The sequence below is a fragment of the Urocampus carinirostris genome, chromosome 20 (genome assembly GCF_059441175.1).
Source record: "Urocampus carinirostris isolate Australia breed hairy pipefish chromosome 20, RoL_Ucar_1.0, whole genome shotgun sequence".
NCBI classification, from domain to species: Eukaryota; Metazoa; Chordata; class Actinopteri; order Syngnathiformes; family Syngnathidae; genus Urocampus; species Urocampus carinirostris.
The window spans coordinates 24395278-24419624 of NC_142368.1; the positions used below are offsets into that span (position 1 = coordinate 24395278).

At 39.7% G+C, this 24347-nt stretch overlaps 1 protein-coding gene across 1 annotated transcript in view; it reads right to left on the reverse strand.

Annotated features, from left to right (window-relative positions):
* Window positions 1-2303: 2303 nt before the first annotated feature.
* LOC148346680 (tyrosine-protein phosphatase non-receptor type 14-like) overlaps window positions 2304-24347 on the reverse strand; it is a 76764-nt gene continuing 54720 nt past the window's right edge. The window contains exons 14-20 of the mRNA XM_088325081.1: window positions 19410-20606; window positions 17110-17250; window positions 13949-14167; window positions 5324-5452; window positions 3924-4158; window positions 3685-3848; window positions 2304-2809 (exon numbers count right to left, since the gene is read on the reverse strand). Of these exons, the coding sequence (XP_088181207.1) occupies window positions 2681-2809; window positions 3685-3848; window positions 3924-4158; window positions 5324-5452; window positions 13949-14167; window positions 17110-17250; window positions 19410-20606 (2214 nt within the window). The 3' untranslated portion in view covers window positions 2304-2680. The remainder of the gene's footprint in view (window positions 2810-3684; window positions 3849-3923; window positions 4159-5323; window positions 5453-13948; window positions 14168-17109; window positions 17251-19409; window positions 20607-24347) is intronic.

Below are 24347 nucleotides of genomic sequence, written 5' to 3' on the forward strand. Positions count from 1 at the left end.
TAATCCCACATTTCTAAACCTTAAAGACTTCAAGAATAAATCATGTCAATGAGAGTACATGTGTTTTACTTATTCTTTTTAAGAAAGAGTTCATTTACATCAGGGGTGTCAAACTCGTTTAAGCTCAAGGCCACATAGTAGGAAAAAAACTCACGGGGGCCGGACGAGATAAAAAAAAAAGAGGGAGAGAAAGTGAGAAAAAAAAATGAAACAAAGAAAGGAAGAAAAAGAGAAAAGTGAGAGAGAGAGAAAAAAGAAAGAGAGGTAAGACAGTGACAGAAAGACATAGAAAGATAGAAGAAAAATTGAGAGAAATAAGAAAGAAAAGGGAGTGAGAAAGAGAAACGGAGAGAAAGAGCAGAGAGTGAGAGAAAAAGGAGAAGCTCAAGAGAGACAAAGGGAGAAAAAAAATGGAGAATAAGAGAAAAAAGAGGGATGGAGAAAGAGAGATAGAGATGGAGACAAAGAGGGAGGAAAAAGAAAAACAAGAAAGAGAGAGAGGAAACAAAGCGGCTACAGTTGCTTTGGGAGTGGCGCCTAGGTTTATTTAAAACCGCAACTCGTATTTTGACAATTTTTTACTCTTGAGCTTCGCTCAGCCTTGCGTCGCGGGCCGAATTCAATCTGTTGCCAAGCTTGAAATGGCCCGAGGGTCACATATTTCCCACCCATGATTAAATGAAGCAGCCCATTCGCAATGGGTCCCCGGTTTGAGACCGAGCGGAAACATACGTTGGAAAGAGATGGGCGCCACATGCTGTCCTTGCCCAAGACGCACCACAGGAAATGGTGCCCGTATGACTCTAGTGGTTAAGGGATCCAACCAAGCAACACATAGAGAAAATAAGGCTTTATTGCATGAGAAGCGGGTTTGATGTTTACACAAAGGAATGCAGTGAAAACAGTCACAAAACATTTCTGTACACATGCCAAGAAGAAAGCGGAATCAAACACGAACACTGTGGAATGCCGCGTGATAAACGAGTGCAATAAAACGCAAGAGAGCTGGAAAAGAATAGATAATATTTATATGCTTATATATACATTCAAATAGATATATTTTAAAAAAAAAGCATGCATAGTTGAACAGGTTGCGGTATCTTTGATAGTACCAAGTCATCGACGATTAACACATATTTTCACGCAAAAACAGGTCTGTACAAAAGGGAAGGGCATTAACAAAGGATAAATACTGACTCTATGAATTCAGATAGGATAGGTGCGGAGATTTCTAAGGCACATTTTGAAGATATTTACAGTTTTATAAGTTGCGTTGACAGGTACTGCTGTTTTGGTTAGCAACGACATTCAAAGGGGCCATTTTTTCATTAAGAACAGGGGTATTAAACTCATTTTAGCTTTGGGTCCACGTGGTTGATAAATAACATTCACAGAGGCTGGAGTAAAAGATAAAGAGAGAAAAACAATGAAACAAAAAAGAAAGAAGGAGAGGAAGAGAAAGAAAGAGTGAGAAAAACAATGAAACAAAAGAGAAAGAGTGAGAGAGTAAGAGTGAGAGAGAAAAGAGAAAGAAAGTAAGAAAAGGAGGAAAAGAAAGAAAAAGAATGATGCAGAGAAAATTGGAAAGGGAGAAAGAAAAAGAAGGACAGAGAAGGAGAATGGGAGAGAGGAAACAAACAGAAAGATAAAGCAACACAAAGAGAGAAGGAGGAAGAGAGAGGCAAAAAAGCGAGAAAAGGGAAAAGAGGGAAAAGAAAAAGGCAAAAAGACAAAAAAGGGGAGAAAGAAAGAGTGAAAGCAAGAGAAAGACATAGAAGAAGAAAGACAGAAAAGAGAAGATAGAGAAGAAAAGGAGAAAGAGAGAAAAAGAGAAGACAGTATGAGAGCAAAGAAAGATAGAGCGAAGATAAGGGAAAGAGAAAAAACAGAAAGAGAACGATATTAAGGAGAAAGAGAGAAGAAAAACAGGAAAAAAAATCAAGCGGGAATAAAAACGTATTTTTGTGTGTTCCAACTTGGATTACTCAATGTCAGTAGTACTTGTCATATGAATAAAAAATGTGGAAGAGAACAGAGAAGAGAGAGGATAGATAAAGAGCATGAGGGCAAAGAAAGTGAGAGAGAAATTGAGGAAAAGAGAGCGAAAGAGCGATAGAGAGACAGAGACAAAGAGAGAAAGACAAAGATAGAGAGACAAAAGGAGCGAAAGAGAGAGAGAAATGGAAAAAAAACAAAAAGAGAGAGAAAGCGAGACAAGGATGGAGAAAGACAAAAACGAGTCATGGAGGAAGAGAGATAGAAAGAGAGAGAGCAAGAAAGAGAGTGACTATCAGAGAGAGAGAGAGAGAGAGAGAGCGAAAGAAGGACATAAAAGAATGGGAGAGGAAAAAAACAGCCACAGTTGCTTTGGGGAAGTGCCTGGCTTTCTTGAAAACTACAGATCATATTTGAACTTATTTTTCTCTTGAGCTTCTCCCAGCAGTCGCTCGTCGGCCAGATTGAATCCTTTGGCAGGCCTGAATTGCACGCTTGACACCTTTGATTTAGAATGAGTTTGTTGGTTCGGGTCTAAAATAAATTATTACCTGTATAAAATGAGGCAGTGCTATGTCGCCACCTTGTGTCAAATCTAACGAAGGGCCACTTTTTGAATGTACACCAAATTAAAAAATGAATACAAAGTAAAAAAAAGAAGTGTGGTTTGTTTTGATTGGAGGCTTCAGATGAGTCGAGAGTTCTTGAGGAACTGGATGAGGACTTGGTAGACAAACTTGTACTGCGAAATGGTCTGGACCATCAGCATTCGCTGCTGCCTCAGGCCCGAAAGCATGGTGGGGATCTCTACCGGCTGAATAAAACAAAAAGACATTGAAAATAAGTGCAAGGTCAAGCCAAGGTCACAAATAGAGATGTACTATACAATTACATCTTTAAATATGATTGGATTTGAAGTACTGTCCCAAACTGAAGTAATCACTGCAAGTGCTACTGACATTGAGTAATCTAAGTTGGAACAAACCAAAATACTAAGTTTTTATCCTCCTCTGATTTTTTTCCTTTTGCAATCACACGGGTGTAACAAGGCCATCTTAGCTGGAAAACAGCTGGGACAATAGCATGACACCTTACCTGGTCCCAGGTCAAATTAGATAGCAATCAGAAAAAATAACCATTGAATTTTACACATTTTTCCAAAGGTATGTCAAAGTGTCTCCAAAAGTGGCCAGTTAACAGCTCTAAAACCTCCTTAATCGTGTATTTGACTTATTTTTAGACATTGTGAAAGAGTTGTAAACGTGTAACTTCTCTTTCCAGAAGTCAATCACTGATTTTGCACACCTGCGTATGATAATTGCGCGTAAAAATGGATTTATGCATGTTGATTTTTTTTAACACACCAGGTAAAATTGCATACAATTATTTCGGAAAGTTGATCGGTTAACAAATGTGAATTGGTCACTAATGGCTGAAGGTAAAATTTTCATGTCTGTTTTCTCAATACAGACATTCATAGGCGCGGTGTGGCTCTTTGACTCTCACAGGTAAAAATTTCGGCTCTTTGTGTCAAACGTGTTCGCTACCCCTATGGTATATTGAATCCCAAGAGTTTGAGCTTTCCAATGATATTTGGCCTGACTTATTCCAGTGACTGGTAACATAATGAAGACACGACTCTGCTTCTCAACATTAAGGGGTTAATTATTTGGGGGGTAAAGTACGAACCTCATTGTGCTCCAAGCAACTTATCATCAACTCTGTAAGAATGACCACACCAGTGCGGCCCACCCCTGCACTACAGTGCACCACCACGGGTGGGTTGAGGCTCTTGGAGGTGTCCAACATAGAATTGGTGTGCCTCCTCACCGATTGGATCTCCTCCAGGTAGGCTAGGAACAAAAATGAAATACATTGAAAGAAAGGCTCTCTTATAAAAACAAGACAAAAAGAAGACGGTCACCCACAGAGGAAGCCCTGAACATATTCCGGGCAGCCTTGCTCAGGCCAGTCTGTGTACTGCAGGTGCCACACGGTTCTCTCCTGGCCCGACAGCAGATGTTTGACCTTCAGGCCTGTAGTGGCGTAGCAGCCCGAGTCGGTTCGGAATTTGGTGGTCACTTTGAACTTGCCGTGCGTGGCCGAGTTGTGCTTGGAGCCAAGCTTGGGCCAGTAGCGGTGACTCTTGGAACGCCCTCCCTCCTGAAAATGTATAAAAGGCGGAGTCAGAAGCAATGTTCCCTCTAAGCTGCGTGTATGCGCAATTGGGCACTGCCCAGAGCTTTTCCGAGCACAAGAAAATCTAGCCAGCTCACAAAAGTGAGGGCTCGAAATTTCTAATTAAGAAGCGAATTAAGTCAAAGGTACAGTGCATGAGGGTGAAAATACACGGGTTCCCCTGACACTGTGTTCTAAATGCGGTATTTGGAAGTCAAGGTCGAAGTAGAACAAAGTTGAGTAAAGTCAGTAGTTTTTCGAGGACTGGATTTTTCGGCTCGACTCACTAAAAACAACCGGCTCTTTCGGGTCCCAAACGGCTCTTCAGGTTGTTTTTGATTCTTTAATCCCTACACGACCAAATATTACGTAAAATTTTACACAAAATGACTTAAAGGAAGGTGGGGAAATAGAGCAAAAAATTAAAAAAATCCAAAATGGAAAAGTAGTGAAAAGCTGAGAAAGAAACAAAAGGAAAGAAAAAAAAGAGCAGGAAAAATTCAGAAAAAAGCCAGAAGAGAAGAAAAAAACTAATAAAGGAAAAAAGGTAATAGAGAACAAAAAAGCAAGAAAAAAGTAACAGCTAGGAAAAAATAAACACAATGACATTTTTTTAAAAAAGGAATTTAAAAAAGGAAAAAAAACGGGGTAAAAAGAAAACGTTTGTGTTGCATTCAAATAATATCCAATTATATCAAGTCAATCTTGTTGCCAACATTGAACTTCCCCTAAAAAAATGTAATTAAATACAGTTGTGTATCGTGCAACCGACTAAATAAGCCCCCAAAAATGTTAGTATTATGCAACAAAAGATATCAGGAAAAAAAGAAGTGGAAATCTTGTAAAAGAATTGTAAAAAGAAATGACGTTTGTAGGCCGAACAACCTTTGCAATAGTACATTAGTCAATTCATTCAAAAGGGAAAAATAATTTTGCATTGCCGGAAACTCAGCAAAATGTAACTTGATGTCAAGTTTTGGACATGTTTGATATTGACTTAGTTGCCACACTTGGGATTGCTGTTGCTCACTGTTGTTTCAAGCGTTGCTCACCGGCTTTTTGTGAACGCTTAGACCCGGGGAAGATTAGAGGGAACATTGGTCAGAAGCGACCACGCCCTGATCCGGCGACCGCTCAATCGCTAACGTACCTCTTCGGCCGAAACCATGGCGATAACGTTGACACCCTGCTCCCAAACCATCTGCCAGAAGTCGGCGCAAGTGTTGGCCAGTGGGCCCTGGGTGGCGATGTAGTGCCACTCCTCCCCCCGGATGGTTACCTGCCCAAAAAATACAAATAAATACATGAATAAATACCGTCATTTCCAGACTATAAGTCTCTCCGGAGTATATGTCGCACCAGCCGAAATATGCATGATTAAGAGAGAACAAACATGTATAAGTCGCACCGGAGTATAGGTCGCATTTTGGGGAGAAATGTATTTGAGATAATCCAACACCAAAAACATACATGTCATTTTGAAAAGCAATTTAGAATTTAAATAAAGTAGAGAACACGGTATACTAACGTTACACGTACACAGATGTGGGTAGTAATATTTACATTTACAGCGTTACATTTACTTGAGTAAGTTTTGGGACATTTTTGAATCACTATAGTTTTTACTTGAGAAGATTTGTGAAGAAGAAATTCTACTCTTACTCCACTACATTAAGCTACGTTACTCAAATCCCCTTCATGTAAGTATGCGTCTGTCTGTTTTTGCTTAGGCGCATTTCTTGGTCAGAGACCTACTTTCTTTTATTACATTACATTTAACCAGTGACCCAAGCAACCACCAGGTGGCACACGTGAGTAGGGTTAATAAAGCTCTTTTACTGTACTGTATGTGCAGCGTATACAGCAGAAGGCTCGCATATATTTTACTTGAATCATATTATTCCAAAGTAACAGTACTTTGACTTCAATAAAAGTTTATTTTACCCACTTAAGCGCGTACGTGCATATATTGGACACCCTCGAATACATCAGTAACGACGTGACATATCGAGAGTTATTCAGATAACTGTAACATAAAGAACATGCTTACCAAAATATCAGCTTTATTCCTAATCAATAAATCCAATGAAATATTCATCCTCGGTGTCACTTTTACCGGTAAACAACTCCCCTTACTCGGGAGTTAGACCAAAGGCTGCTTTATCTTTGGTCAAGGCCAAAATGATCAACACAGGCTTAGAGCGCCCTCCAGCGGTTTAGTGTGGAAATAACGTGTGAAGTGATATACAGTAAACGTAATTTAAAAAAGTAAACTCAATAATATAATGTGTTAATCATTTCACTTATAAGTCTCACCGGAGTGTAAGTCGCACCCAGAGCCACACTATGAAAAAAACTGTGACTTATAGTCTGGAAGTATGGTACATGTCACCAAACCTGAGACCAATATTAAATGCTAATTTTTCTTTTTAAGGCTAAACCTGGTGAGGGAAACCTGAAATATTGAAAGAGCCAAACGCATTTTAAAGGGTTCATGCACCTTTTTCATGGCCAAACTCAGGCACTTTTCAAGCACTTTTGTTGACTTTGATGACTTCAGCAAAGTTGCCATCTTACTGCAAGCACATACTTAGTGCGATATTGAGTTGTTCCTATCCATAATCTACGATCTTTTTGTGTCAATGGGATACTGTAAACTGACATGAATTCTGCCGTTCTGCTTCAACAATGCACGCAAGGCTTGGCTACTTCACACTTGTTAACAAACATGGAAAGGGCTCTATAGGTGTTGGGTAATCATTGAGTTTAATACGGGAGACAAAAAAGAAAGAATGTCTGCATAAAAACAGAAAAATGAACCAAATTTGGCCTCTTTTTTATTATATCGATTGCTCCGAAGCAGAGTGCAATCAATTCTTCAATCGACTGCTGATCTTTTGCTTTTTGTTTGGTTTATTTTAATGTATATTTTTGGTGTTTTTCAGAGGATCTGTGTTTAAATCGGTGAACAATAGAATTGTAAATACCGTATTTTCCGCACTATATGGCGCACCGTGTTATAAGGCGCACCTTCAATGAATGATATATTTTAAAACTTTTGCCATACATAAGACGCACCCCATTATAAGGCGCTATAAGTGCATGCTGGTTTAAGATCAGGTAATTGTGCAATTTTGTAATTGTAATCCTGTGCAGTCCTTCGAGACATTTTTGTGATTAAGGGCTATTTACGGTAAATAAATGTGACTTGACTTGACTACAGTAGAGAATGTAGTTACGTTATGCAACCTCTAAATGTTGCCACGCTAAAGGGAATGTCAACAAAACATTCAAAAAGGTCAAACTTTATTGTTAACAAACAAGCTTTCCACAACTCCATTCACTCCCAAAATAAATAAACAGCCGTTTTATTATTTTCTCTGAGGTAAAGCATTTTCGTGACACATCTTTAACATCTTTGAACAACATCAAGGCATATCATTTTACTTTTCCTCCATTTAGTCAACACGCAAAAAAAAAACGTCTGATACTGTTATTTTAAATGAAACGTTAGTGCAATCGCAATAAAGTGACACTCGTAATGTGCAAAAACAACAAGTGCAAAACAATAACAATAAAGCAATAACATAATAACTGTAAAATGTAAAACGTAAACACACAAAAGAAAAACAAAGATCACTCTATAAGCTCCTCATCGACGAATCCCTCGAATTCTTCTTCTGCAGTGTTCGAATTGACCATCTCTTCATCATCTTGCTTTATTGCCACGGAAACTTTGTTGAGTTTTCCTTACTTGGCGGAGCTTATCTTCATCCTTTCTCCACTTCCGTACCATCGATTCATTTAGGTTTAACTCTCTCGCTGCCGCTCTATTGCCGTGTTGTGCTGCGTGACTGATCGCCTTGAGTTTAAACTTGGCGTTGTACGCGTGTCTCTTAACAGGAGCCATTTTTTTTATACAAATGCACGTATGAAAGAGAATCGTTGTTTAATATTTCCCAGTATGCACAGCGCGAAAAATGGAGTCGGCGGCTGTTTCTCGTAGTTGCGAGACCTTGCGAATTTAATATTGAGCCATATATAAGGCGCACTGTGTTATAAGGCGCATGGTCAGCTTTTGAAAAAAATTTAGACTTTTAGGTGCGCCTTATAGTGCGGAAAATACGGTAGTTACTTTTTGGCAGTTTACCATTTATTTATAGCACTTAAGAGTTAATATGTTTGATTTATATTTGTTGTTTTGCATTTTAAGGGATTTTGTTTAAAATTGGTTTTGTGTGTACAAAGCTAAAATGGGAGCCGAAAGAGTTGGCTCTTCTCAGTGAGCCAAGCCAACAAAGCCAGTTTTCAAAATAGAGCAGTCCTCTTGGGTGCAACCAGTAGATGGCGGTGACGCTTCGCGTGACAACACCACAATGACAAGCCAATAGAGCGGGCGTGTTGGAGTCATTTTCACGCACCTTTTATACATTTGTATTTCATTTATTATGTGGTCTATAAATCAGACTGCAAAGAAACCTGGCAATGGACACCATCTTAAGCATTTTCAAGCACTTCATCCAAAATTCATCCATTGTCCTTGTTGTGTATGTAGTAGGATTGTAGTAGGATTGTAGGAGATTCAAGACAGGCACGGACTGTACGGTTCATAGACTGTTTACTTAACTTCTTCCTCGGCAGTTCTCAAGCACAAGTTCAAGGCTGCACATTAGTATACAGCGACACCGCAGGAAGGGGAGTGTATTACACGACACCACAGTCCTGAACTTGAAAACCTATCATTGAAATTCAAGCTTTTTCAAGGATTTCAAGCATCCATACGAACCATTTATATAAGCCTAATAAGGAAGCCAATACATACTGTCATGTATGGCATTAAAGAACGGTTATAAAAAAGTTTCAATGTTTTTCCATAAAGGGAAAATATCACCAATCTGCCCAATATTAAAAATAATGTAGGAGATCGGAAAAAGAGAATATTCAGATCTTTTGTAGTCGCATTTAAGAGTACCATTCAAGTCGAAAGTTTATCTTAGACAATCTAAGAAACGGCACACAAAACCTGGTGTTCCTGCAGGTGTCCGCCAGATGGCACTAAATGCACCAATAATAACCAAGGAAGAATCAACATGAACATTACAAAAATAAGCACTGCTTTCTTTCTTTTCCTTAATTTTAGTAGTCTTCATAGGAAAAAGTATACTTTGGAATTTGCTATGGTTTGGCTTAGTAGACGATTCATAGTATTTGGTAGCACTGTATTACTTAAAAACAGAAAATTTATTTGTTGTGTTAGATAAACATGCACATTTTTATTTTTACTAGAAAACAATCTTTAAATACTGTGATTTTTTTATTTGATTGTATTTAGTGATTAGATTTTTCTTATATTTATTAATTTAATTAAACTTCCACGTTCACGGGTTCAGAGCTTCGCGGGTCTAAAAAACATTTTTTTTAATAAAAAGTAATCTGTTGTTTTTTTTGAGCATTTTTGAAGGGGCGTCGCTACTTCGCGGATTTTCACTTTTCGTGGGTGGTCTGGTCCCCATTAACCGCGATAACCAAGGGATTAATATATATATATATATATATATATATATATATATATATATATATATATATACATGCAAATTGCTTTGTTAAAAATTTCATATACTGTATTTTTTGTTTTTTTTACTTAAAATTGATCTTAAAATACAGTGATTTTTTTATTTTTCTGTCTTTGATATGATTTTATTTAATTTTCATTTATGTCTAGATAGATAGATAGATAGATAGATAGATAGATAGATAGATAGATACTTTGTTCATCCCCGAAGGGAAATTCACATTTCCAGCAGCATCCCTGAGCTGAGAACAATCGAGAACAATCGAAAATAACACGGGAGCTGTCTATTCAACTTTGCTAATTTAAAACATGTTCTTACTTTAAATAAAATAGCCAAATGTTACTGATTTTACTCTTTGACAATAAAAGTAACTTCTTATTCGGTAAAGTAAAAATAAATAGTATATAATATTGAAAAAATATTTAAGTTTTAGTTTATTTTGAGTACTATTTTTTGGTATTTTACTACAACAAAAGGTTCAAGCAAAATTATCTGACGTGGCTGATTTTAAAAATTCTTTCTTAGTTTACTGATGTGTCAAATCATGATTATGACAACAGAAAAACAAGAAAAAGAAATAGAACATTTACATTTTTTATTTTTATATAATGACATACAAATCTATTAGCAATTTTAATTTTGATAGCAGAACTGCAGTTCCGAATTTTTTAAACACACTTTACGAGCTGCTGCAAGCTCAGCAGTGTTTTTGTTATCAGTGTTCCTAGAGAATTTTTTATTGGAGGGTGAAGAAGAAAGTCAAAAATTCATTCATTCATTCATTCATTATCTGCACCACTTATCCTCAGTAGGGTCGTAAGTGTGCTGGAGCCCATCCCAGCTATCTTCGGGCGGTGGGCAGGGGACACCCTGAACTGGTTGCCAGCCGGGCGCACAGGGACAGACAATTCGCTCGCTCATTCAATAGTGACAATCTGAACCGGCCAATTAACATCACATGGATGTTTTTGGAATGTGGGAGGAAACCGGAGTGCCCGGAGGAAAACCACGCAAGCCCGTGGCACAGAACTCCACACAGGAAGGTTCGAGAAACTCAAACAAATTTTGTGTAATTAGGTAAAACTATCTTTACGATTTCGTCTTGGACAGAAGAATTTTGACGGAAAAAAAATTCAAAGGTTTAAGTGTAATATGTTATTACACTATTTTTTTATTATATATATATATATATATATATATATATATATATATATATATATACTGTAAGTATATAAATATGTTTGCCTATTCATCCTTTTTTAAACATCTTTATTACATTTATTACCCTGGAGTGCCATGTCTAATCTCGTTGCAAACAATGTTTTACATCGCTATAAATGACAATAATCAATTCAGTTCAAAAGAAACAAGTGACCAGCTATGAATCAAAACAAATAACGCCTTTTTTGTTTTTCAACCTAGTTTCTTTCAACATCCCGTTAAGCGGGTTAGCAAAACTGTGACAGGCGCCGTTCGCACCGAGCGCAATGGCGATGTGGGCACGAGTCTTAGCGGCTCACAGAGACTTAAGAGGGTTTTAGATTTTGGGAGCGCATTCCTGCAGAATTCCTTGCAGCCAAAAAGGTCCTTTCATCCCTTAGATCCTCAAAGGCCGACGCAAGAAAGAGGAGAAGAGAGATTTGTTAAGCCCTGCGGCCCTCATGTCTGCCGTGTGATGTGGTCGTCACACTGGGGGCCGTTGATGAATGAAAGGCCACATCAAGGGACGACAACAACATTTGAAATGAGCCATGCTAGCAAGGCGTATTACGGGGTTCGTACACCTTTTTCATAGCCAAATTCAAGCACGTTTTAAGGAATTTCAAAGCCATTAAATGAAGGAATCCAGGGTGAATCATGTATTTTGCAGAGCCACAAATATATCTTTGATTTCCACCTGCGATTTTTAATCTTACATCTGCATTTATTAAGACATATGATTTTTATATCTTGAATTTATTTTAAGACATATCTCTCCCTATATAGATTTTGGGTAAAAATTACAGAGAATTGGGCTTACATTTTCAGTTTCAAGAAGTTCTTCCCATTAAAATTTACCACTGGGAAACTCCACCTTAATTTTTGGCCCGTAATAATTGTCTATAATTGAGACATAATCCTTGCGCTGATACACATTTCATAGTGCCCTGTTTAGGCGTAGCTTGGGGCGATGATGCTTCATAAGACAATGGCATACAAATTAATGCCATCTGCCGTTAATCACAAGAGAAGCCAAGTCAAGTCATGTTTATTTGTATAGCCCTTAATCACAAAGAGTCTCAAAGGGCTGCACAGACCACAGATTATTGCAAACCACAGACTATTATTACACCATTCCCTGATTTAAAACCTACACAAGGGCAAGGAAAAACCCCCAAAACTCAATATGGGGAAAATAAAGAAACCTTGAGAAGGGAACGCACATGAGGTAATACCTTCCAGGATGACCAGGCTGCAATGGATGTTGTAATAACAATCAATACACAGGTAACGTCAACAGGAAATATAGGTCATTCAAAAGCTATAGAATAGAAGTGTGTTTTAAGCCTAGATTTAAACAGTAAAGAGTATTCCAAGCCATCAGAAAGCAGTGCCGGCCTCATTTTAGGCTGACTTCTTGAGAAACATCACAACAATTTCAAGCATTTACAAGCAATTTACACAGAATTCTAGAAGTTTTAAATCCTTGAAAACACAACATTGAAATTTAAGCAGTTTCAAAGATTTTAAGCACACGTACGAACCCTGATGCTAGCTCCCCGAACACGGTACTGTCTCAAAATGTCAAACAAACAAACATTCGGAAGATTTCATCATGGTTTGCTTCCTTTCATGAAATAGAATTAATGCATGCTGTACTTATTCTATAAACACGCACGAATGGCTCATAATTTGAAGTGTAATTTTATACTAAAATAGGTAAAAATAATACTCAAAATGAGAAAAAATATATATTTGCCCTATGAAGCAACTGAGGTCATTTTAGGAAGAGTATTTTTCCCTTTTTTCTTTACAAAAACTAATTAAAATTGAAAAATACAGAAAAGTAAGATAATTAATACTTTTTATTGTACTAGAAAAACATAAATAAAACAAGAAAAATAATATTTCAAAGGACAAAGATATTTTGCTATACTATTAAACTAAAATAACACTTCAAATTAAAAATAAATGCAATCAGGTACAAAATTATTTATAGTGTGCATTTTTATTCTACGTAAATAAAATACAAATATTTCATATATGTAAGAATTGATTTAGAGGAAGGTTTTGAGTAGGAATCTAGATAAAAATGAAATGTTTTGCTAACATTGATTCAAACTTAATTTCCTTATAGGAAGATTAATGTATTTGTTTTATTTTAATTTGAAAAATATATATATCTTCCTTCCTTCCATTCTTTCTTCCTTCAATGCATCCCTTCCTCCTTCCTTTCTCTGTCCCTTCCTTCTTTCCTTCCTTTGTTCCTTTCTCTGTCCCTTCCTTCCTTGCTCTGGTCCTTTTTCTGTCCCTTCCTTCCTTCCTTCCATTCTTGCGGTCCCTTCTCTCCTTCCTCTGTCCCTTCCTACCTTTTTTCCTTCCTCCATCCCTTTCTACCTTCCTTTCTTCCCTCCTTCCTCAGTCCATTCTTTCTTCCCTTCCTTCCTTCCTTCCTTCCTTCCTTCCTTCCTTCCTTCCTTCCTTCCTTCCTTCCTTCCTTCCTTCCTTCCTTTCTTCCTTCCTTCCTTCCTCCTTTCCTCCCTCCCTCTCTGCCTCTTTCCCTCCCTTCCTTCCTTCCTTTCTTCCCTTCCTTCCTTCCTTCCTTCCTCCCTCCACTTCTTACTTCCCTTCCTTCCATTCTTTCCTTCCTCTGTCCTTCCCTCCTTTGTCCCTCCCTTCCTCTGTCTTTTTCTTCCTGCCTGCCTTCTTTCCTTCCTTCTGAATCTATTTAATGTTTTATAAAATTTCATTTCTTCAGAGTATAGGTAGACTTAGTACTTACAATAAAATAATACTGTTTTTAAGCTAGACTGAAAGTGAATTATTAAATTATGTTGAACTAAGAAATAATAATAATAATCACTGTTTTTCAAATATTTTAATTTTAAACATAAAAGTACCTTTGTCACAAAATTATACCTTCAGAAAGATGACAAATGAATATCTCTGATCTCAGAAAAATTAAATAATAAAAATAATTGAATAAAAATGCAGCCTCTCACCTTGATATGGGAAGCGTTGATATAGCCAGTGTTGTTCTCCTTGTTGGGCACCAGCTCCACTCGGTTCTCCTCATAAGGGACGACATCACGAAAGCGGTTGCGCTCTGCGTTTTCTTGCAGCGTGGCGATGGATATGGTCCCGTCCGCCCTCTTTTTGGGCACTTGCTCGTACTCGGTGAAGACGCGCTCCTCCTCCAGCTTCAGTTCCAGTGACTTACACTGAGGAAGACACCGGAATTGTGTTAGCATAGGAATCAAAATGGAGATTTTTCACTCCTGCTTCACGCTGTATTAAGGGGGATCTTTATTATTGTTTTTCAGTGACACATTCTTGGCATACCGTTGAACCAGCGGGCAATAAAGCTCTGACATGCCTCGCATTTTCTGGCCCATTGAGGGCTTGTCCTTAACTTAGCAACAGTGTGAAATGAAATGAAATGATCTGCATTTATATAGCACTTTTCAAGTCAAGACTTCCCAAAGCGCTTTACAGTGTGCTTCACATTTCCCAATAGCGGCCGTGCAGCCATGTAAGGCGCTAACCTGCTTATTGGGGGCATTAGGGGTTCAGTGTCTTACCCAAGGACACTTCGACATGTAACACGGAGGAGCCGGGATTCGAACCGCGATCTCTTGATCCCAAGACGAGCGCTCTACCTCCTGAGCCTTTGTGGATGATGTGTGCGACATAAAGACTTATGCTATTTTATTCTGTCACTCATTTCTGTGTTAACTCAAAAAAAGGACGGACGGACGGACAGACAGACAGACAGACAGACGGAAAGACAGACAGACAGACAGACAGACAGACACTTACAATATTCAACCCTAAACTTCATTTCTATGGTTATCGATGTCCGTTTTTTGTTAAATGTTTTGTAGAGAATATTTAGATTTTTCTTGGTGATTATTCGACATTTGGTGATTATTCGACACTTACACAACACTTTATATTTTCCTGTATTTATTCTAAAAGTAAAAATAAGTCAACAAAACAAAACAAAAAATCATTTTTCAGCAAGGCCTGAATTTTTATTGAGGTATTTATTTATTTTATCATTACTATTTATATATTAATGACAAAATAACAAAGGATTCTTAAGCCTTTTTAAAAACATTTTTATGTTCATATAATAAAGGAAAAAAGAAGCATCATTAGAAGTAGCCAAGTGTTACACTAACCTCATCTACACTCTACTTTAATAAGATATGTTTGCCCTTTTTTACAATAGTTTTATTATTATTATTATTATTATTACTTTTATTATTCTCTTGGTGTTTTACTAATCAAAGTTTAAAACATTTCAAATAACACTGCATTACTTCAATAATTGTTTTGAAGCCTTAGTGAAATATGATTTTCATGGATTTGTTATATCCACCCGTTATCTGCATCGCTTATCCTCAGTAGGGTCATGGGGGTGCAGGACCCCATCCCAGCCATCCTCGGGCAGTGGGAGGGGGACACCCTGAACTGGTTGTCAGACAGTCGCAGGGCACACAGAGACAGACAACTCACTCGCCCATTCATACCTAGGGACAATTTGGACAGGCCAATTAATCTGAACTGCATGTTTTTGTAATGTGGGAGGAAACTGGAGGGCCTGGAAGAAACACACTCAAGCACGGTGAGAACATGCAAACTCCACACAGGAAAGTTTGATACCATGACCTCAGAAGTGTGCCACACACGCGCTAACCGCTGCACTGCCGTCCTGGCGGATTTGTGATATTTTGCAAAATGTTGATTTGAAAATAATAACATTTGTTCAAGGGACAATGTGTATTATGTATTTAAATTATTTGCAGCATGATAATAAGGAGTGCAACCACTCGATTAATCCCCAGTCAACTATCATTTTATTACCGACTATTTTGATAATCATATAATTGGGGCGGCAGTAGCTCAGGAGGTAGAGCGCTCGTCTTGGGATCAAGGGATCCCAGTTCGAATCCCGGCTTGTCCGTGTTACATGTCGAAGTGTCCTTGGGTAAGACACTGAACCCCTAATACCCCCAATAAGCAGGTTAGCGTCTTACAGGGCTGCAATACAAGGCCGCTATTGGGAAATGTGAAGCACCTGTAAAGCACTTTGGGAAGTCATTGACTTGAAAAGCGCTATATAAATGCAGATCATTTCATTTCATTTCAATTTTACAGATTCCTAATATCCTCCATAATATAGAATTATCTGTCGAAAATTTCACACTATAGGTACAGTGTGTATTACAATTAATCAATAATTCCTAATCACGTGAACAACATAAGGGCAACCCAAGTAATGGTGGCCATGCTGGATGTGTATTAGGCAATTGTTCTCAAATATAGGGCCGTTTGACCTTGAGGAAGTTTTTATAATTTTTTAACTGTCGTAGAATAAAGTGCAATTGCACCACTACTATAGTAGGGAGCATTTTTTTCCTTCCTGAGGTGGGCATTAAAGAAAATAATTAAGGAGCACTGGTAGTTTACCTCATTACTAGTGTGATGACATTCAAAATATGGCGATCAAAGCTCTATTGTGGCTGTCGTTAAACATTCCGGGCTAAGTTACGACAATAAATCTTCAGTGATGTACAAACAAGACCAATACGAACTAGATAAAAAGCATGTGATGTAGGGGTTAGGGTTCGAATAAAGCGATATCTGGGACTCGTTTCAGCCGGCGAACGGCGCACTATTATCGGGCAAGGCGTTCCCGGGCCGTCCGCGGGAGTCGCACTGCGTTCATTCGGAGCTTATATCTGCCCTCCACTCACCAGATAAGGGCGCACACTTTTCGACCAGGCTTTCAGGGACACTCGGGGCTTTCTTTGGAGCCTATTATATTATTGCCTAGTGTTTATTGCTTGCGCCCACCAATAGCTTTGAACTGGCACAATGCAAGTGATGTTCTGGCTCCGGCCTTCACTCACCAAGTAACAGTACTTATAAATAAACGGTAACACCTAACACATTCCTTTTTCAAATGAACATGCAACAAAATTAGCATAGACCCATGACATCAAACTGCGTAAAAATGGCCAACTGTTTACATTCAGGGATGTCACGCGAAAACGATCAATAAGCAGGTAGTACCCAAGAATATTATCCGCACGAAAAAAAAACAGGAGTTGCATGAAAAAAAGCCATGACCTCCTTGTGCGTCATCTTTTCTTACCCGCTCGTCGGTGGCTGCCTTGGCGCCGTCCTCGGCCGGACATTCAGGGACGGGCATGCGGGCCACATAAAGCCCGTTGAGGGCGGCCATCATCAGCGGCCGCTTAATGGAGTCCACAGACATCTTTTGTCTCTCCAACGTCTTCAGGAGAGAAGAGAAGCTTGCAGTCATGCTCGCCGGTACAGGAAACATATCACAGTTCCTGCCCACGTTTTTGCTTCTGACACACATTCCCCACTCCCTCCTATTTTGAAATCCGATTACTGTTACTAATCTCCGAGCGTTGCAGGGGGGGCTTCACTCTAGCCTTATCTTAACTCGAGCAACAAGTAGCGAGGTGATCCTCAGCCTTGCTTTTTTACCAATATGTGGCACCATCAAGATGATTAAACTTTATAAATGTTATCTACAGGATTTGAGAATGTTTTAGCAAATCTGGATGGATTCAGACGGGTGTCACCCTCTTAGGTCCTGAACCGCGGATGATTGATGATCAGAAGCAGGCGACAAGATAAAAACATTTGGGGGTAGGGTTGGAGATGAAATGATGCTTTATAGCAGGGCTCGGGAACCATTTTGACCAAATGAGCTGTAACGGCAAATTATTTTGATTTTTTGGGGGAGAAAGCCATACCATATATCCTAAGACAAATTTGAGCAAAACTGCCAAACTGACTCTCCCGACAAAAGCTAATTTTTCAGCGCATTTTATTTCTCTGTGAGACATTAGATGATTCGAGAACATTTATGAAATAGGAAAAATTCCAGATTCTGTGTCCCATATCAACAAATATACCACTTTAAACTTGTCAACCTCCTGCAATTACTTATGATGGTTGGGGCACGTTATGACCTTTATTTTTTTCATAAAAAATGGTTTCAAAACAAGTTGCAAGCAAAGTTCTTTTGTAAGAATGTCACAAAATACTGCAAACGAGGATACTGACATATTTACCTCGGGCGCAGAAGACGAGGCAAAGAGAATTGTGTGTTGAGTGCATAGCTCGGCCTACCCCTCCTGCACACCAATCAAGTTGCTCAGTGTGCTTCGCAGGGGTTTCTGGCTGTTGAGTTTTACTGTAGGTTTCATCAGAAAGTGTCTCAACAGTGAACCTTAGTTGTTTAATGAGCTTCCATATTAGGGCTTCCTTAGTGACGTATAGCAGAACGGGGTCTGTTGGTGTGAAACCTTGACTTTAAAATGAAGTGGGAAGTCTGCTCTTTATATACCGGACCAAATCATTTGTTTTGTTGGTGCTATGTCAGTTGTACGACCACTGGACTTGACTTCAAGCTTATCTGAATTGGATGCTGTAAGTAAGGTAAGCATAAGTCTAATTTTATCTTTGAGCCATATGTACTTATGAAATAAGCCAAGTTCCCAACTTTATAACCCTTATGTGGTGTCCAATTTCCACTTTAAAAAAAGGGAAATTGTGCATATCAATTACAGCAAGTAAAATCCAGTATGTGGCACAATAAAAAAAAAAAAACACTAGTGTTAAATTAATTCTGGACATGTATCTTAAATACAATTATCACACTTCATTGTGCCTCTAAAACTAGGGTCACTAACTCAGTACCTGTGATGCAACTTTAAATCAAATGTTTAGAAAAATCTCTGCAGAAGCCTGATTATATTTCTGATCATTTGAATCAAATATGATGGAGGGAAACTTCAAACATGTGCATAATGACTTTGGGATTGGAGTTGGTGTCTTCTTTTCTAGATTGAGTTGTTCTGTACAGGCAAGAAAGACCAGAATACACTAATACCTTGCTGTATCGCAGTTGACTTTTTGTGGTTTTGCTGATTCGCGGAAATTCATCGTGCAATGTGTTCTGCATTCTGATTGGCTAAACAGACATCCCATCCCTTTTCTTACTGTGTCTGCCTGTGCGTCAATTACACTGCCGTTTACACAAACGGCTCGACAAAGCTACTTTACGCAAATCTTTGTTAATACCGTCCGCATGATGGCGATAAAATATCATCTGAAGTAAGGATTGTGTCCTATAATAATTTTCAATTCTTTACTGCAATACAGGTAAGTAGCTAGATTATTTCTACAATTATAATTTGACCGTAGAGAACTTATTTTGAAAAAACCTTTTTAAACAAATTCTTGACCCTGTAAATAGGGTTTGTTCTTTGGTTTAAATGTATACTCGAGTATATTCTTTCTACTTTGCAGGTTTTGACTATCGGATTACTTTTTTGGTTTGCAACCCCCAAGATAACGAAGGATTTCTTAAGATCACCGAAAGCACTTTTGTTGTGTACTTTGTGAAGGTCTTACCCTCTGCGCAATCTCCCTCTCCACAATGCTGTCCTCCAAAGAGAACATTTCTGACACAGGCCTCTCTTTGACCGGCTCCTTCCTCACTCTCTCCTTTACGCTGGTCAGGTCCGGCTCCGAAATAGACGGTCCCAAGACGCTGCTGTTGACTGTACTCTGATCCCCTCGTGTCAGAGTCCCACTGTCGCCGGCCTCACCGTTTTCGGGATCCCGCCCTTGGGGCTGATCCGTCACTTCGTGGTTGATGTGCGGAGGTGAATTGTGGCTGTGGTGGTGCATGTGGTTGTGGATGGAAATAGTACTGGGGGGCCTGGGGGGGCCCGGGTACTCAGGCGGGGGCTTGTTAGGCAACTTGGCTAGGGCGGCTTGCAACTGGGCGCTGATGCTGATATCCTCATTAAGACCTGGGATTTGGACGTCCAGCTCCGGTCTCTCTTCTACCTCATCCTCGTCTTCCTCGCTTTCGCTGCTGTGGATCAGCATGGTGGCATTGGAGAGAGTCTTTTGATGCTGATAGGCTACGGGTGCCACTGGGGGTTCCTTTTGAAGGGGCAGGGAGATGGGTACGTCTTTGGATTGTGGGGGAGGTGGCGGAGGATGAGGCTGGGGCGGCATGACGTGCTCTCGTAGAGTATTCCTCCGATGAAGAGGAGCGTTAATGGCCTTCACAGCCACGCCATCCATCCCGGCACCTCTCATGCTGGTGATCACCTCCATGCTGTGCCGCTTACCCAGGGCGGAACGGTGCTTGGCAACAGTGGTGGTGAGCGGCTCGCTGACCTCCTGCAGGGACTGGTGCACCACTGCCGAGCTGTCAGGTTGGAAGGTCTTGACAGATAGCTGCACCATACGGGTTACCAATTCCGGGCTACTGCCACCGATGCAACGCAGGCGGTGGCTGGCTAGGTCGGGTGTGCTGGTGGCGGGCCGGAAAGGTGTGGAGGGGTATGGCGGCGGGGGCCGGGATATGTGGTTCCTGGTGATAAGAGCGCTGGCCGGATAACTGGCTGTGTTGTTTCCCTGTTGCTTGGTGTTAGCCAACTCAGGTGTGCTAACCGTGTGAGATATTGAGCTTCCCGCGCCACCACCACCGCTGCTGACTCCGCCACCGTTAATGCAGGGCAAGTGACAGGGACCTTGACTGCTGGTTGGTCCTCCCTGATGGGGGCCATGAGACACTGGCTTGCTGTAGCTGATCTACAAAGCATAAATAGCGTTACCATGGAGAGCATACAGAAATATGGATGCCCTTCAGCCTTACAATGAATATCCACAAGATGGCAGCAACACGATTGTGTCAAAATCAACAGGATAGCCTGGGGGTCACTAGCTGATGCCAGCAGGTAAGAGCGAGCCACTAAAGATCACCTTGGTATTCCCTAGACTGGTTCTGAAAATAGCTAATCAGTGATGGATCATTAGGATTCTTTCAATTTGTAAACAATGGAAAGGACTCATATGGAATGGTTTCTTTTTGTTGTTGTTGTTAATTTGTAGTATCGGTTTTCCAACTTGCATAAAAAAATATTAAAATGATCAGTGTTTTTATACACATGGCCAATTCTTAATAATAACTCTAAATACATCTTTGTAGATATTCATATAAAGGAAATCATCCAGTACTGTTTATCTATTAGGCCAACATGCTGCAATAGGGCTAGGCTAGTAAAAAAAAATCATGATCTGATATATGTTTTGTACATGTTGAACCTTTAAAATTTCAAATCATTTATATTGATTTAAAATAATAAAGGGCTATTTTGTTTAAGAGGATTACTGTACACTACATTGCTCTCACCAATTACTTTGACGATATAATTTGAAATTTAGTGATACTTCAAGAACCTTTATATCTGAGAATTAGTTTTAAATATTAAAACTTACAATAAACTGAAGTACACTTCAAAAAATAAAATTAAAAAAAAGCAAAGAAGAAGAGTTGTTGATCAAAATCTAGTTGACTGAGGACTTTTATCAGAGATGGCCGACAAAAATAAAACGTATCTATCTATCTACCCTGGTCATATCCGTCGAGAGGTGTGACTGACAGCTAGACAAACACATACACAAAACAAAGAAAAGAAAAAAGGAAAAAGTATAAAAAAAACACAAAAAATTGGACCATGGCCAAACCAAATGCCCAAACACCCAAACAAGTTAAGCACCTCGGCACCCAAGTTGTTCATACTTTCGGCCCTCCAGATGAAACGGGACACAAGAAAGCGGCAATGTCACTCGGGTCACACTGACACAACACACTCCTCTGTTCAACAGCAGGGACCGACAGCTCTCACTGGTTTACCCCTGCCGCATCATAAAGGTGCCCAGCCCATCCCTTAGAACGCGTCCAAACATCCCACTATCCTTTTACAACACCTCTCCACTCATTCCTATCACCAACAAGAGCTCTAGCTTCCACTATATTTAGACCTCTTTCCTCCAGTGCACTCATAACACCATCCATCCACGTCAATCGCGGCCTTTCTCTTGGTCTCCTTCCATTTACTTCTGCTCTGTAGATTCGCTTCAACATTCACTCGTCGTCCATCCTTTCCATGTGTCCAAACCAACCAAGTACTCTCTTATCCAGACGCTTGCTCAGTTCCACTTCTACTCCAGTTTTGTCCCTCACAATTTCATTTCTCAATCCATCCAATCTTGTCACTCCTAACATACTTCTCAAACACTTAATCTCAAAAATGTTTAATTTCCTTCTCAAATCTGCGTTCAGGCTCCAAGTTTCTGGACCATACAACACAGTCGGCACAATCACACTCTCATACAGTCCTCTCTTAACATCCTTCCTTCTTTGATTCACTTTGTGCAATACCTCACACTCCATTCCACTAACTGCAGTCACATCACAACATAAAATAAAATAAAATAAAATAAAATAAAATAAAATAAAATAAAATAAAATAAAATAAAATAAAATAAAATAAAATAAAATAAAATAAAATAAAATAAAAAATAAAAATTAAATCAAATCAAATCAAATCAAATCAAACCAAATCAAATCGATACGTGGGAAGTACGGCGGCGCAGTGGTTACGCATGTGCGGCACAGTCCAGAGGCCATGAGATCAAACCTCCTGTGTGGAGTTTGCATGTTCTCTCCGTGCTTGTGTGGGTTTCCTCCGGGCACTCCGGTTTCCTCCCACATTACAAAAACATGCATTTCAGGTTAATTGGCCGGTCCAAATTGTCTCTAGGTGTGAATGAGCGAGCGCATTGTCTGTCCCTGTGTGCCCTGCGACTGGCTGGCAACCAGTTCAGGGCGTCCCCTGCCCATTGCCCGGAGATAGCTGTGATGGGCTCAAGTGCCCCTGTGACCCTACTGAGGATAAGTGGTGCAGATAATGGATGGATAAAATACATACATTAATTAATACTGTAAAAAAAATGCAATTCATTTTCATAGGCTTTCGGAAGAAGAAATAGGGACAATTCATAAGTATTTTCAAATGTTATGGCATAAGTGTCTAAGGGCCCGGTCACACAGCCTTTTGCGTCTGTATCGCGGGTAAAATTTTGCGATTTTTTTTTTGCCCGTGGTTGCCCGCGGTAGAAAATGCGCAAAATTGGCCAACCCGCTGTTCATCCGTGGTATGCCCGCAAAACAGACGCCCACGACAGTTCCACTTCCTCATCGCGTCAGTTCCACGTCGTTTCCGCGTGTGGACCACGGGTATAAAAGCTGCCGAGCCGGGCTGTAGAAATCATAAGCACTCAAGACACAGTCCCGTGAAGATAAAGATTTCAAGCTATGGCACCGAAGAAGAAGTCAATATGTTATTATTGTAATAGTTTTTCATTTTTATTTTATTATCTTGTTATGAAATGAAAAGAAATGTCAAGAAATAAAACTGGATTAAGACGAAGTCACTACGGTGACGGGGATCCATGTTCACCCCTTGACGTCTCGAGCACAACTGACGTGTGCTCGGCAAATCGCGCTGTATATACGCGGAGAAAGGCGTTTGACCGTCACACGTGTTACACACGCTAATTCACGTGATAACACCGCGATACACGCGCAGAACAAACGTGTTATGACCGTGCTCCACCCGCGATTACCCGCTAAAATTTCGCGTCCTACCCGCGCGTAACCACGCCCTGGCCGCGGCCGTAGCACGTCACTCCGCGTCTGTACCGCGTCATTACTTCGTGTGTAACACGTGTGCCGCCCGCGGTTACCCATGGTTTAAAGTTTTGAGCAGCGCAAAACTTTTTCGCGCGGCCAACTGCGTGTGAATTTCTGACCGCGTGCAAAGCACGGCTGTATCTCGTCTGTATGGCGATCTCAAAGCGTCCAACAGCGTCTGCTTCACGGGCAGAAATTTCTGGCCGTGATTCAGCCTCGATACGCCCGTGAAAGGCTGTGTGACCGGGCCCTAACTGGAATCCTTCTCAGCAGCCTGCATTTGAAGTGTCCAAACTATAGCCTGTAGGTTAATATGGGCCATTGTTTCATGGGTCTGCTGCATATACTGAAAATGACATGAATGTTTTTATCGGTATAAAGCTTTTTTAATAACGAAAGATGCCACTTTACTATATATTTTCATGAAACCGATAATTTAAAAAAAAATTCTAAACATAGAAGACTATTTGGGTTTCTGCTTGGAAATAATGCACAAAAAAACAATCGGTTTGGTTTGTATTCCTTAAATTTTTCCACATTTTGTTATGTTACAGCCTCATTCCAAATTGTATTAATTTAATTTAATCTCAAAATTCTACACAAAATACTCCATTATGACAATGTGAAAAAGAAATCACATTTACATAAGTATTCACAGCCTTTGCTTAATACTTTGTTGATCCACCTTTGGCAGCAAATACAGCCTCAAGTCTTTTTGAATATGATCCCACAAGTTTAGCACACCTATCTTTAGGCAGTTTTGCCCATTCTTCTTTGCAATAAGTCTCAAGCTC